The 16387-nt window shown below is 44.9% G+C and overlaps 1 protein-coding gene across 1 annotated transcript in view; it reads right to left on the bottom strand.

Annotated features, from left to right (window-relative positions):
• Positions 1-16387, bottom strand: part of LOC138296044 (interaptin-like) — a 445611-nt gene that overhangs the window by 351051 nt on the left and 78173 nt on the right. Inside the window, exon 3 of the mRNA XM_069234803.1 lies at positions 6088-6166. Within this exon, the coding sequence (XP_069090904.1) occupies positions 6088-6166 (79 nt within the window). The remainder of the gene's footprint in view (positions 1-6087; positions 6167-16387) is intronic.

The raw sequence follows: 16387 nt of genomic DNA, 5'->3' as shown, positions 1-16387 counted from the left end.
CTCTGGCTACCGAGTCGGTGGTATCCAGTCCCGTCTGGATAATTTGGGTCGCAGCAGCCTGGGCATCAGAGACAAGATCCAAAAGACCCTGGGGAAGCTCTGTAAACGAAGAGGAGATGTCATCCATCAGAGCATGAATATACCTCCCCAGGATACAGGTCGCATTAGTGGCTTTTAACGCCAGACTGCAGGACGAAAAAATCTTCTTCGACTGCGCCTCTAGCTTTTTTGAGTCTCTGTCCCCAGGCACCGTCGGGAAAGAACCAGGCGCTGATTTGGACGAACAGGAGGCCTGCACAACCAAGCTCTCCGGCGTAGGGTGCCTAGATAGGAAACCAGGATCAGTTGGAGCCGTCCGATACCTCCTGGCCACGGCTCTGTGAACTGCTGGGGAAGATGCCGGCTTCTTCCACACCTCTAAAACCGGATCCAGCAGAGCGTCATTAAAAGGTAATAGAGGCTCCGCCGCGGCTGAGGCCGGATGCAACACCTCTGTCAAAAGGTTTTGTTTCGCCTCCACCACCGGCAAAGGCAGGTCCAAAAAACTAGCTGCCTTCCATACCACTGTATGAAAGGAAGCAGCTTCCTCGGTATATTCCCCCGGGGACGAAAGGTCCCACTCAGGGGAAGTGTCCAGCCCACTGGCCGACTCCAGTCCACGCAGCCCATCACCCGAGTCCTCTAGCTCTCCTTCCTCTAGGGCTCGTTGGTACTCCTGCTCCTCTAGTACCCGGAGAGCACGCCTCCTTGAATGCAGTCGTTGCTCAATCCGCGGAGTCGACAACACCTCCGCCGAAGTCGGAGATCGGCGCCGATCTTCCGAAGCCACCGACGCCGCATCCGGCGCCACAGGTAACTTCGGCGCCGACTGAAGAGCAGATGAAACGGATGGACCCATCGGAGTCACAGGCCGAAATCTCGACGTCGACGGGATGGAAATCCCTGGGGCCAATCCCTCCGAAGCCATCGGAGCGGCCACCGGCGCCGACACTGGCGCCGAGCCCACGTTCCCAAACGGGAGAAAGGGCATAAAGGGTGCCGGCCGAAGAGGCGCAGGATCACCCAAAGAAAAGGCCAAAGGCCCAGCCGGAGCACCCCCTGGAGCCATCTGTTGGAAGATGGCATACATCGCATTCAAGAATGCGGAACTATCGGCTCCAGGGGTGGGAAAAGCCGGATACTGGGGTGCCTGACTCGGAGGCGACCCCGACGCCGGCCTCGGCGTCTGCGCCGGAGAAAACACCTGAGGCTCCAATACCTCAATCACCGACGCTTGTCCAGGCGAAGTTGGAGACGTCGGAGAGAGCAACGGCGTCGAAGGATGCGGCGTCACCGTGGGGCTGACCTCCCATGTCCTCCGGCGCCGATCCGGAGACCTGGAACGAGCCTCCCTTGAATGACGCCGAGATTCTCTACGGCGCCGGGAGTCTCGATGACGCCGATGTCTTGGAGAAGACTTTTTCTTGTGATGCTTCTCCTTTGACTTGGCCATAAACAGCTTCGCCTCGCGTTCTTTAATGGCCTTCGGATTCATGTGCTGACACGAATCACAAGTCGAGACGTCGTGGTCGGAGCTCAAACACCAAAGGCAATCGGAATGAGGATCCGTCACCGACATCTTGCCTCCACACTCACGACAAGGCTTAAATCCAGACTTTCTCTGCGACATTATTTCCACAGAGAAAGAGTACGCAGCAAGATATACACTGTAACCGCAAGAGTAACAGTTGCTCCCTCGAAGATAACCGTTTCGAATGCACGGAAAAAAGGGAACTGACGTCCGCACGTCGTCGAGGACCTCTTATTGCCTGTATGACGTCAGACGGCGTCGGGTGCGAGACAGTGACGTCCTCGTCGACGTGCAGAGACTAGTAAGAAGATTTCCGTCGAATGCTGGCGCCATGGGAGTATTCATGAGGTGAGGAATCCACAGGTAGTTGTATCCATCAGAAAACCCTAGTTTCCTTGGCAGCATGTAACAGATCTTCCTAGATTTTAATCTCCCAGTTTGTCTTGCTCCTTTGGATACTTTTTGTAGGCTAGCCTACATTCAGCTATCCTGTCTTTAACTCTCTACTTTTGATTGCCGGAATGAGCGCATTCCTAGGTGCTTTACAGTCATTGTTTAACCATTCTTGAGGCTTCAATGGCATGCTCTTATTTACTTTTTAAAGAACAGCCTTAGTTAAAAGAAAAGAGGTTCCCTGAGTTTCAATAATAGCTAATGGTTTAATACCCACTTCTGTGAAAGACTTCAAGGCAGGAATTGCAGGTATAGACAATGATTGGATGGTGTTTTGGTTTGTAATTAAGTTCACGTATTTCACATTCCATATGTTGTGAGAAACCACAATAGAGTCCACTTACGAGGGCACAGGACTGACAGAATCTGATTAGTTTTAAGTTCAAATATTAAGGGATCATGTTCACCATCTAGCCTCTGGTGAACAAACATTCCTACCATTTCATCCCATAAAATCAAGCCCTTGAGGATATAATCAATATTACTCCTACATTCTCCTCTCCTAGGGCTAGGTTGGCACTGAGGTCAGAGGGTAAACAACCATTATAAGCCCTTAAGGCATGATGTAGTATTATGTCCACTAATTGTAATGCTGCTACACGCATATGTTTTATAACAGGTTTAGTTACCACGAACATTACCAAGAGCTGATTCTCATATTCTGTAAGAGAGTTCATGGTCCCATAAGCCTCGAATGTAGTAGTAACATTTCCCACAATGATGATCTAATGAGTGTTACAATGGGAATGTAGTAATTTATCAAGGCTACGAAGAGTGGGCGACTCTGCTCTTACAGCCTATCTGATTATAAATACAATCTCAGGTATCATTCTCAAGGCTAACATATCGGGAAAACCAGCATTGACTATTTTGAGAATACACCTTAGAGAAGTTTTCACCTAGAGGACAATGCCACCCCACAATTTACTCACCTTAAAATCATGCACCTCTATGCTATATGATTTAATGCCCAGTCTGTGGACAGGTGCAGTGGCCCATGTTTCTTGAAATTGACATAGATGGTGGGCATCTATAAATTGTCCCCAGTCATGATCTGCTAGTTTGTTTTGACTCTAGCTTAGTAGTGAGATAATTGTTTTTGATATTAATCATTGTTTTCTCACGTGGGAACATCGATCATCATCTGGGCTTATATTCAACATGTTGGAAGCACTACCAATTAAATATATTATCTTTAGATTAATTGAGTTATTGGAGATACTACAGCAGCGTATTTTTACCTGGTAATGGAGGCTCCATTACTATAATGATAGAGGGATCTACAGTACAGGCTGATAGTACAGATTGTGGTAGAGCTCCAGGGTTAATAGATGACAGCAACCCCTCTTAGTGCTGGAAGGAAGTCAGGGGGTGTCAATTTGCTATTATTGTGTAGTAACTATGGTGGTATTTGTTAAATTGAGTCCCTTGATACCAGTTCTTGAGGGTCAAGTTTAAATTCAGTCTCCGAACCGACAGGAGAAATGGTACAAAGATCTAAAACAATCAAACCTGCAACAAAATTGTCTCCCGCAAACTCAATTTCTATACAGTTCCAAGGTTCCAAGAGGGCAGTGTGATTGTTTACAAAAGGAATGTCAGCATAGACATCTGAGTAGCAATGGCGAACATTCCAAATCCAATGCATTCCTTTGTTTTTTAAAGAAGCTCTGTCCTCAAGGACAACCTAAGGAAGCTTTGAGACTTTTGTCATGAACACACTGTTCTTTCTTTTAAAGGGAATCCTAGAAGACCTCTATAACTGATCATTACTATAATTTATTGGTTGGTCAATAACATTGGCATTAAATTCCCTTGGATGTAAGGTATATCTGCACTTTTAGCATGATGTAAATCCCTTTCTATCTCTGGGGGAGTCCCCTGAACTGGCCTGCTTTTGGGACCTCAAGAAATGATCAGGCTTCCCTTTTTGTGGCCCAGAAATCTGTACTATATGTACAAATGTAGTCTCAATATACAGTGTTCACATATTGGTATCATTAGATTTTTCCGGTGATCCGATGCTGTTGACTACGCACCAGTTCAGTTACATTAAATACTATTTGTTTCAGTTCATTGCCCACTATTTCATTCACAAATACCATAATCTCCAGCTCTTGGGGTATGAAAACATTTTTTTCAACACTTCTTGGAGTAGCCACGATGGCAATGCTACTTTCTAATTGTCCTCTGGTTGATTATTTGTTTACTCAATCGTTAATGGGTCGAACCTGTTAGAACACTCAACATTTGTTAATACTTGTGGCCGGTTACTAGTATGGTTGTCAGCACAGGCATCTGTGGCTTTAGGGTCTAGCATATCAAGTGCCAAATATTTTGGTGGTATTATACTTGGCTTGGTCCCCCTACGCATTTTCTTGAATATGTTTGCCACCTTCCATCCTTTTATCAAAGGTTCTTTGCAAGGGGCATTAGCATTGAGGATAATTTCCACCTCCTCACTAAGGTTATCAATATTTTGGACTGCAGTTTTCCACTGCATTCTTACTAACTTTTTTGAGTGGCAAAGACCTGAAAGGCTATTTGCTGCTTTTCTTTTCCCCATTAAAAGTGTTACACAAGTGGGCTAGTGGTAAAAAAAAATCTAAGACCACCCATTTCTTACTGTCTCAGCCCGACTACCATATGTTCTTAAAAACATGTCTTTGGAACAAAAAGGATATAAAGTTCTTATGAATATAAAGAAATCCTCTCTTTATGTGTAAAATAATATATGCTGTTTGATCCATTCAGTAATGACAAATATTTTAAAGATTTAAGAATAAACCTCTGGTGTGATATCCCTGGAATTGACTACTTTGCCACTGACGGAGTGAGGCATGTGTTGAAGAATGATTCTGGCAACTGGAGCTGAGCTACTGCATCATGCTAACATGGCATTGGTGGGGATGTTAAAAATAAATTTGATCCTCACAGAAACTATTTTTATGTCTCTCCTGAGTCAGTACATATGCTGTCACATCCTGAGACATTTTGTTTACCTACAGAGGTTTAGAGTCCCCCGGGATTGCTTACCAATAGTTGGCTTTATTATTACACACATTTCTTTACTTCTCTTTGGTCAGCGGATTCTGGCTTCACTACCTCTTTGCATGTTTGTCCCTCCCCTGGACCATTGCCATAACTGCTTAAGTACATAACTAGCAGAGGTCAATTATTAAAGATATTACAGTCCTCTTCCATTTGGTATTCAGAGCGTTTGATGGCTCTCTGATAAAAAGCCACGCAAGCAGTGTGCAAAAGAGTTGTAGGTAACAAACGCGTTTTTCCAAGTAGGTGGCGCTGCTAATAGCATAATACGAGTCATTCTAATTTCTTACAATAGAATTTAGCAATTGAACAGTCAGGATAATACCATGAAGTGGAAGGTTTTGTTGTGCCAGATTCTAAAGTTTTAAAAGGATGTTTGGTTCTGCAATATCCACTTGTTGAAAGTAGAGACACCAAGTACTTGGTTACCAGAGAAGTCAGAATGAGTCTCATCAACAGACAGCGTCAGGAGCAAGCCTCAAAGTTAGATCCCCATCCCAAAGATTGAAATCACCTAAAATATGCACGTTGTTGGAGTTTGAACAGAAAATTAAATCAGCTCTAAAAATATCACAGAAAGTTTTTGGGATGGCCAGAATAAGGATAAATTAAAGTAGAAATTGAATTGTGTGTTTGTGAATCTCAGTAAATTGCAAAACAAATGAGGTCGATTAGGACTCGGTTTGGTTAATGTTCTTTAAAAAGATTTAAGCATGTAGGATAACTGTCCTCCCACCTGTAGACCGGGATACCAAAATGAAGTCAATTATCTCACAATAATACCTCTGAATGCAATTGTAACACTATAATCATGAATGCATCTCTTAAATTACGATGATGTGACCTGTTTGATTTCCACATGCACAAATTCAGTGTTTTTAAGGGCATAAACATGAACATAACAAACTAAGCACACTTATATCTACTCAACTTAATTTTAATTTGGGTAATTTATTTATCATGGAAACACTTTTATTGCATTAATAAAACATGATGTAATAAAATAAGCTTACCCGCATTTTTGTAAACATGAGCTCTGTTTCAGACGTAATTCTGGGCTGCAGGTTTACTGCTTTTTTAGTCTGCTCCCGAGTAATTGTCTAAAGTTAAGGGTAACAAGTCAAATAGTTTACTATTCACTTGCAAATAAAGTGGCATCTTTAATGCCACAAATTAAAGTCTGCAACTGTTAGAATAACAACAGCACTTGCTCTCTGAAGTGCACCGCTGCCATTAACGTTATATAAAAGGTGATAGTGAGGAGCAAAAACATATGTACTCGCTATGGATATAAAATACAGAAGTTGTTCTTTCATACTATCTCAGCCTGACTTCCATATGTTCTTAAAAACACGTTTTTGGAACAAAAAGGATATAAAGTTCTTAAGAAGATAAAAAAATACTTCTCTTCATGTGTGAAATAATATATGCTGTCTGATCCATTCAGTCATGACAAATATTTTGGAGATTTAAGAATAAACTAGTGTGTGATCTCTGAAACTGACTGCCACTGGCTGAGTGAGGCATTCAGTACTGCTGCCTGTAATTGCCAAGGGGGGACATAACATGTGGACCCTTGAGGCAGAATTGCCGTTTGAATTAATAGCACATTGTCTCTGCAAATGTGGAGTTGATCATTGAAAAGGTACAAGTGAAGCTAAAGGTCCCACAATTCAAGGTGCTGCTAGTGCATGTTGCAAGCAGGCTGATGTATGCTGGGATGTAGGATAAACATGTAAAGGTTGTATGATATAAACCCACCTGGCATCATTTTTTAAAAACATTTCTTGGTTTATTTTGCTTTTGACAGTGTAAAACAAACAAAAACATTGTGGCAACACTGCATATCTCGCAGGGCACTCTGACATTGTTGAGGTGAATAAAAAAGTCGGACCCCATTTCTGGAGACACAGTGTATCTCATCACGGGTCTGGCAGTCACTTGACTGCCAGACTAGCGCGGTCCGAGCGTCATATTCTGACCACGGCGGTCGTGCCACGGTGAGACCGCCAGCACTGTAAGGGTCAGAGATCCTGGCGGTTGCAGTGGTCCTAATCTGCCAGGGCAGTGCTGCAAGCTGCGCTGCCCTGGGGATTTCGACCTCGTTCTCCGCCAGCACTGCCATGAAACGTTTGGCAGAGAACAGGTGCAGGGGTTCCCCACCCTGGCCAGCACCATCGCAATGTTTACTGCCTGCTTGCAGACAGTGAACATTGCAAGGGTGCTGGTGCACCCTGCATCCTACAGCATTGCCGCTATCTTGATTACTAGCCGGAGCAATGCTGTAGGCTGTTTACCGCTAGGCCAAAGGGCGGAAAACGAGGATTCTGCCCGCTGACATAGCAGGAAACTCATAATGGGCCCGGCAGGGAGGTAGCCACTATGGCAGCAACCTCCCCATCGGAAGATCGGCAGACGGCCTAAACCGTCCACCTAACTCGTAATAAGGCCAGATGTGTTTACAGGGACTTATCCCATCTCTCAAGCTGTTTTTCCCCATATTTCCTTTTTCCTGTTAAAATAATATTGCTTGTAGGCATTTGGAAACATTTTATTGGGATTATATTTGCTTGAGAAAATAGGGCAGAATAAACATCTAAACAAACTCTCTCACAGACACAAGCTCAGACACATGCAGGCACATCAAACACCACCCACACACACACCACCCTACAACCCACCATCCTACCACCACCACTGTCTCACCCTACCACCACCGCCACTTCATCCTACCACCCTAACCACTACCACCCTAAGCAGCTTGCCACCACTATGACCACCACCACCTAACCAGGCCTAACAACCACCACAATACCACAACAACCACCCCACCACCCCATACCACCACCACCTTTTACAAACACCACCCTGCCACCATCCTACCCACCACCCGCTAACCACCAACCACCACCGGCACCATACCACCTTATCATACCATCCTAAATCTATTGTAATCACCACCACTCCCTCACCACTGCAACCACCAACGTGACCATCACACCAACCACCAACGCCCTACCATACCCAGCACCAACACTTTACCCTAAACACCACCACTACCTTCTTACGTTAACTACCATCACCCTAACCACTATCAGCGCCACACTAATCACCACTCTCACCACCATAATCACCACCACTATGTATACCACCACCACACTACCACCCTAAGCACCACCACCATTCTACCCTAACCACAACCAACGTACCCTAATCACCACCACCATCTAACCTAACCATCCCTATGACACTATCCTAACCACCACCAGCCTAACCACCAATGCCAAGACCACCACCCTAACCAGACCCTCGCCACCCTACCACCAATACCACTCTACCACCACCCTAACCACTACCACCACCACCATTATCCTTCCCTAACCACTGCCATCACAATCCTGCCCCTAACCACCTCCACTCAGACCAACACCCTAACCCCCACCACCACCACCATCACCTTAACCATGACCAGCCCATCATCCTACCACCCCGCCACCATCTTTGACCACTACCCTGTCCCCACCACCACCCTCAACCAACCTCAAGACAACTGCCACCCTCACCACCACCCTAACCACTCTGTCCTAAACACCACCACCACTCTTTCACTCAACAAGGTTCTCAATTCCTGAAGAAGCTCTTCATTTTATAACAACTATTTTCAACTCATTAATTGATAGTTGTTTCCATGAAACGTTATGGCCTAGGTTTGCATTTGTTTACTCTTGAGTAAATAGATCTTACCTGAGATTAAGTAATAGTAACACGTCGTCTATAGTTATCTATCGACCTGTCTGTCTATTCTATGGAAATCAATATGCAAAGGTTGAGAAGGAACTCTATGGTAGGATGTTGCTGTAAATCTAAGGGCGTGTGCTCAGTTACCAGATTAACATTTCTATAAACTTTATATCTGATTGCCTTGTACATTTTTATTACTGTGCCGTGTGCTTAAGAAAATGTAGTGTTCATCCCTTTCAGATCTGCTTGGTTGGCAGTCCCCAAAACATTTTGCCTTCAACCCTCCTACTTTTTGCTGAATTCATTTTGTTAGTTTTACAACTCTGTGCACTTTATATCTGCTACCCTGTGCTAAAGTGTTTCTTCCCTGTCCCTAAAACATGGTAAAATTGGACTACACCTAATCAGCACATTTAATTTACTTGCACGTCCCTAGGTAAACTGTACTATATGTACCCAGGGCCTTTATTTTAAATGCTGCTAGTGGGCCTGCAGCACTCATTTTGCCATCAACTTAAGTAGCACTTTGAGACATGCCTCAAGCCTCCACTGCCGTCTGTAGTGCAGTTCTAAACTGCCATTTCGACCTGGGAAAAAAAAACTTTTACCAGGCAAAAACGTTCCTTTTCAGTACTTACAAGTCACCCCAGAGGCAGGTCCTAACAGCTCCTGGGCATGGTATTTAAAATGTATGACATGTGTACTCACGTTTTACATCTCCTGACAGTGAAAAACTCCTAAAATTGTTTTTCACTGTAGTAAGGTCTATCTCTCCCAATTACCTTTTATTTTTAATATGTGCTAACTTTGGATTGGGAGCAGATAGAGATATGCTTTTTAGATTCAAATTAATTCTCATTAAAAGCACAATCCTCTTTAATAGTAAAGTTGTATTTTAAGTCACAATTCTAAAAAATGCAACTTTTACAAGGTTGGCATTTTCTTGTCCTAACCAGCTGTGCCTTCTGCTAGTGCCCTGGGTCACATGACTATGAATGGCTCTGCTATTGGTAGTTGTGTATCCCTCCTAGACAGCAACACAAAGGGGACTTTGTGTGTGCAGGGTGGGCGATCCTGCCACAATAACTGGGGTGGAGATGTACCCTGCCCCACTTACACTTTGAAGGGCTTTTACTCTAACACACACAAAAAGAAAATGATGTCAGCTTTTGGGAACCCCAGACAGTTTGGAATTTCCCAGAACCAGAGGTGGGGGTCGGACTGGGTGTTAGAAATTGGGTCTCTAGTTGGCAGAGGAATGCATCCTGTCCAAGTAGGGGCTGCAATCCTAGCCAGGATAAGTAAGTTAAACTCTCTAAATTAACCTGTGCTCATCTTTGGCAGCTTGGCAGAGAGCAGTCAGGCTTAACGTATGAGGCAATGTGTAAAATATTTGTGGAACACACACACACAGTAACACAATGAAAACACCACAAAAAGACTCCACACCAGTTTAGAATAATATAGAATATTAGTAGAGCAAGTCCAAAATGACAAAAATCCAACAGCAGAAGTCAAGAAATGAATTGTTTAAGATTAATAGTGCTTAAAAGTCACTAGCGGTCAAAAGGTTACTTAAGGTTGCTGGGGACCAGTACAAATCCCAAGTTTAGATTAATCACAATGAAGGGTAGGCCCTGCTAAAAAACCCACGCAGGATTCAGAGAGGCAGTACCTTGTATGGAGCAAAGCGTTGACACTGAGGCCACGATATGTCTGTATTTTCCACACAGATGGGTTACTGCATTGTCGCTGGGCCCTGTAAGGATGAATGCAATGCGTCATCGTAGAGACGCACAAACTGCAGATCAGACGTTGTTGAGCACCCTCTGCATCGCGTTGAAGACTTAATGTGGCAAAATTTTACATACACCCAAGGGACTGGGTCGTTTTTTGCAGTGATTAGCTGCAGAACCCATGTCTGAGGACCAGGGCTGGACAGGGGTACCTCAGGCAAGGGTAGGACTCACAGATGGCAGAGGCCAGCAACACCAGGAGAGTTTAATCCAGTCTTTGATGTCCCTGGGATTGCAAATGAACAGGGGGCAAGCCAGCAAGCCCTTGGAGACACTCTAGTTCAGCAAGATGGTTCTGTCCTTGTCCTCTGCATGGCAGAGATCAGCAGGGTGCTGGTCAGCTCAGCAGTGCATAGAAGCTGGTGGAACAGTCAGTCCAGGTAGAGTGGCAGTCCTTCCAGCACAGCAGGCTTTACTCCAGCAGAGTTTCCCCACGTCCAGTAATGATCTGATTTGAGGGGTCAGAGACCCACTACTTACACCCCAAAATGCCTTTGATGTGGGGGTGACTTTAGAGGAACTCTCTGAAATGCACAAGAATCCCTTTCAACCCAGCCCTGTCTGCCAGGCCATCAGTGGGGGTTAATCAGTTCTTTGGGTGGGGCTAGGCCACTACTCTTTGAATTTTAAGTGTGGATCCATCCCATCCTCCCTGCCCAGGAAGGCCCATCAGTATGAAGATGTTTGAAGATACTGTTCAGTATCCTGTGTTGTAGCGTTCTGGAGAGAATGCACAAAGGTAGCTGTCACCCAGCCCAGTCCAGACATGTATTGGAGACAGGCTGACAGGCACATACAGCAGTAAGAGCAGAGAAATGCCCACTTTCTAAAAGCAAATGGAACAAGTGACGGGCGGAATGCTGAACAATGTCAAGCATTCACTACCAGTGCAGAGATCTGGGCCTCAATCCAGCGTTTTTTTGCTAACCAAGCTATTCCAGTTTGGACCCAGCCATATGCAAATCAGTCTTGCCCCTGCTCCCCATGGTAACAATCCAGCCCGAATTGCCAAGCCAGGTCCCTCCCTGGACTAGAAACAAGCATTCTGGGACCGGTTTCAGCATCTTCTTTCTGCACTTTCTAAAAGTGTCATTTCTAAAATTGTAAGGTTAAATCCGACTTTACCAGTAAAAAAAGGATAATCATTACCATTCCAAAGATATGAAAAATGACAAATTTACTCCTTTCTGATCAGGAATTACAGTTTAAAGGTATATTGCGCACTCCCAATGCTAGCCTATGAGAGGAGCTGGCCTCACAGTATTGAAAAACGAAATAGGCTGTTTGTCACTACCAATACATGTCCTGCCTTTTACCTCCATGGCACACTGCCCTATGACCTACCTAGGGCCTACCTTAGGGGCGACTTATATGTAAGAAAAGGAGAGTTTAAGGCCTGGAAAAAAGCTTAAAATGCCAAGTCGAAGTGGCGGTGAAACTGCACACACAGGCTCTGAAATGGCAGGCCTGAGACATGATTACAGGGCTTCTTGAGTGGGTGGCACAAGCAGTACTGCAAGCCCACTAGTAGCATTTCATTTACAGGCCCTGGGTTTATGGTATACCACTTTACAAGGGACTTACAAATAAATTAAATATGCCAATTGTGGATACACCAATGTTCCCATGTTTAGGGGAGAAAAACGTACACGTTCACACTGGTTAGCAGTGGTGAAGTGCTCAGAGTCCTAAGGCCAACAAAAAGATACAGCAAAAACAGGAGGTGAAAGGCAAAAAGTCTGTGATAACACCACCCTAAGGATACCAGGTCTAACGCCCTCCCACACAAAGGCTGGCACCAGGTATGAATATAGGACCCCCAGAACCCGTACTCAGATCACTTCTGGACCCATGGAATACTCAGAAGAAGGACTGCCCTGCAGTTCTACTGCTTGAAAGACCTCCCTTCTGCCTCAAGATGGAAGCCTGGACCTGCACTTTGAACCCAGGTCAAACAAAGTGAGTCCAAGGACTAGCTGGCAGGCCTCCTGTGTGAGCTACAGGGACACAACAAGCTCCAGAGGCTGATGGCCTCTGCTTGAGTGATTCTGAACCATCATGTGGGGCTACCCCGGTTCTGCCCCCCCTCAGATGTGGCATTTGTGGTGTTGCTCCTGCCTAACTTGAAAAGTTGGGAATTTTGCATGAAAAATTGCTGTGAGAACCGACAGAACACTGGGGTCTACCTGCCAGCTGATATGCCAAAGGCACATAGCTGTTTGGCCTGATTTCACTGTAATTCTTGCTGCGTTCTTCTACACAGCTGCAAAACCTTTTCAGCGGGGCCTGCTGGCAGCTGTAGCTGGCGTCCTAGAGCCGTCTTCGGCTACAGCCTCCTCTGCTGGGTGAATTAGAGCTCCAGAAAATCATATAAGTCTGAAGGTAGAAAGCTCCACCGGGCTTAACGACGACCAGCATGTAATCGATGACAACAACCTACCCTGCCAAGAAATTCAGCTTCTTCCACTCAGGACTTTTCCCACCTTCGTCAACAGCTTCACTGAGACCTCATCCAGCGGACCTCGATCATCATCGACACGTCCTTGGATACAGGTTGCTGCCTTGTCCCTCTGAGACTCTAACTTCTTTAGAACTTTTTATGAAATTTCTTCCAATTCTAAAGATAAGCCAAGACTGGACCCAAATCATCCCTTGCTTCTGATCCATACTCTATCAAGGTCAGACTTAACTTTTGATTTTGACCTTGTCTTGCGTGAACAGATACCCTATGTTAAACTTTTATCTTTTTGGTGCTATTTTTCACTACAAACTTTTAAAAAATCTCGATTTTGGTTCTACTTTTTGGATTTAGGGCTTGATTTAGAGTTTGGCAGAGAGGTTCCTTCATCATAATGAGGAGAAATATCCCATCCGCCAAAATATAAATCCCATTATGACCTAAGGGATTTACATTTCGGCTGATGGGATATCCGTCACAGTTGTGAAGGAGTAACCCTTCCGCCAAACACTAAATCAGCCCTTTATTCTTTTTGGTGTCACTTTGTTTATTATCATTTATTCCATTTTTCTGAGTTGATGTGGGATTTTTCTTGTGCTGTGTTTCACAATATTACTGTTTGTGGGCTGCATAAATACTTTACACACAGCCTCTCAGTTAAGATGGAATGCGCATGTGGCACGCTACGGGAGAGTTAAGCACAGGTTAATTTAGTGAGTTTTTCTGGTTCACCCTGGCGAGAACTGTGTTTATTATTTGAGTGGGGCTTCCACTTCTCTCAAGTTTTGTGGGCTTTCCTTCCTCTTCTTGGGTTTTTCGGTGCCATGGAGCAAGACCTCATTACTGTGTACTACCACTGTTTACTTTTCAGGCACTCCTTTGTTCTATTGTGTTAAACACTAATGAGAGTGCATGTGTTTTCCCGCTGTCTTCCTCATGTAATTCCCTTCACCCTTCCATGATGCTCTGTGTTGCTCTTGCCCATGTGCTTCTGCCCATTCCACATTGTGCTCTCTCCGATCTTCTGTTCCTCAGCGCTCCATGTACCTCTTTCTTGCCCATTTTATGTACTTCTCCTGTTCCCTCCTTATTGCTTCCAACCCCACCCCGTGAGATGCTTCCACCCACCTGCGCTTTCTGTTTTGCTTCTTTCCCTGCTCTCCTTCTTGCTTTCATTCAACCAGCTTTATTGTACAACCTTTTTTTTATTCACCAATTCAACTTGGATCAGTTAAATAAAAAGGAAAAAAAAACACCAGCCATTCTTGTAGGTGCATGCATGCTTGGTGCAAGCACCTACAAAATGACACAGTGGCTGCCTCAAAGCACCTTTTTTTGTTTCCTCTTTAACATCGCTAAAAACTACTGCCAAAGCCAATTGCCCCAAAGGTGAGATATATTGGCTTTGCCAATCCTTGTTAAACCAGGCATCTGATGGAACAGTCTCCATCAGTATTACTACCACTGCATTGCTTGACTTCCGTGTTTAAAGTAACACTGCATAAGCTGACATCCAGCGATGTGTGTGTGTGAAGAGAGCTGGTGACCTACTGACCTAATATCTTACCACACAGAAACAGGCAAGCCTTGGATGACCTGATCATCCCAGTGTGTTCATATGGAGACCATATGAAGCAAGAGGTGGGTTAGACCCAACGGCCTTTGGGTGGTCTTCTGCCAACGTTTTGCCTACCTCCCTCCATTTTCCTAATCTCATATTTGCTGGTTATAGGACTCTGCACACTTTACCACTGATGTCCAGTGCAAAAATGCTTGTGCTCTCTCCCCTAAACATGTCAACATTTGCTCCTACCCAATTGGTATATTTAATTTACATATAAGTCCCTAGTAAAGTGCACTATATTTGAACAGGGCTTGTAAATTAAATGCTACTGGTGGGCCTGCAGCACTGATTGTGCCACCCACACAAGTAGCCCCTTAACCATGTCTCAGGCATGCCATTGCAAGGCCTGTGTGTGCAGTTTTGCTGCCAGTTCAAGTATCATTTAAAACCACTTGCCAAGCTTTAAACTCCTCTTTTATTACACATAGGTCGGCCCTAAGGTAGGCCCTAGATGGCCCACAAGGCAAGGTGCTAAGTAAGTAAAAGGCAGGACATGTACTTGTAAGTTTTACATGTCCTGTTAGTGAAAAACTCCCAAAGTCATGGTTTTACTATTGTGAAGCCTGCTTCTCTCAACGGCCAGCATTGGAAATTTCCTTATACATTTTTAAATGATAATTTCTGATCTGAAAGGAGTAGCACTGTCATGTGTGGTATGGCTGGAATGGTAGTGAGAAATCCTACTTACTGGTGAAGTTGGGTTTACCCTTACTATTTTAGGAATGCCACTTTTAGAAATTAGATATTTCTCTGCACTTACTGCTTTCTGTGCATTACAGCCTGTCTCCAATCAACATCTGGTCTGTGTTGGTTGACAGCTCCCCCTGTGCATTCCACCCATAAACACAGGACACTCTGCTGCATCTGTATTCGTCTGCATACTGATTGGTCTTCCTGGGCAGGAAGGGCGGAGGGGCTCTCACACTTCAAAGGCTAGTGGCATGGCCTCACACAAGAACTAATAACTCCCCAGAGATCTCCTGGCAGGCAGGATTAGGTTGAAAGGGGAAATGGTGCACTCCAAAACCACTCTTTAAAGTTTCCTCCACTTCAAGGCACGTTTTGGTATATATACTGGGTTTGTGACCCCCTAAAATCAGACACTTTCGGACCTACAACTGGAGTCTGTCAAAAGGACTGCCATGCTGCCGAAAGGACTCATCTGGGCTGTTCTGGAAGGACTGCTCTCCTTCTTGTTGCCCTGCTGCTCCCTGGTTCTCCTGGAGGGACTTTGCTTTCCCCTACAATTGATCTCTAAGGGCTTGGACTGAGCTTACCTCAGGGATATCAAAGACCTGACCAGAGGGAGAAAATCCACTGAGTTGGAAAATCGAGCAACGCCTGCAGGAATCGATGCAACACCTGCAGTGTCGTGGCTGGAAAATTGCTGCAGCATCTACAGAATCAACAGAGCGCCTGTTTTATCCTCGCAGCATGTATTGGATTTTCAACACCTCATTCCTGGGTGTCAAATTATCCCCACACCGCAGTAAGGAGCCAAGGCTGCTCTCTCGGAAATCGATGCATCACCTTGCCCACGAAGAAAGAATCGGCATATCACTTCCGCCGCACTGGAAAAATCAGCACATTTCTTTACTTAGGAACGCATCACCTCCTTTGCAGCCCTCTGTGTCATTATTTTTGACGCATCACATGTACTTTGTGCTAAAAAGATTCATCCATTGATTCCTATG

This window comes from Pleurodeles waltl, chromosome 5 (assembly GCF_031143425.1).
Source record: "Pleurodeles waltl isolate 20211129_DDA chromosome 5, aPleWal1.hap1.20221129, whole genome shotgun sequence".
Lineage (NCBI taxonomy): Eukaryota > Metazoa > Chordata > Amphibia > Caudata > Salamandridae > Pleurodeles > Pleurodeles waltl.
This window is presented reverse-complemented; position numbering and strand designations above follow the sequence as displayed.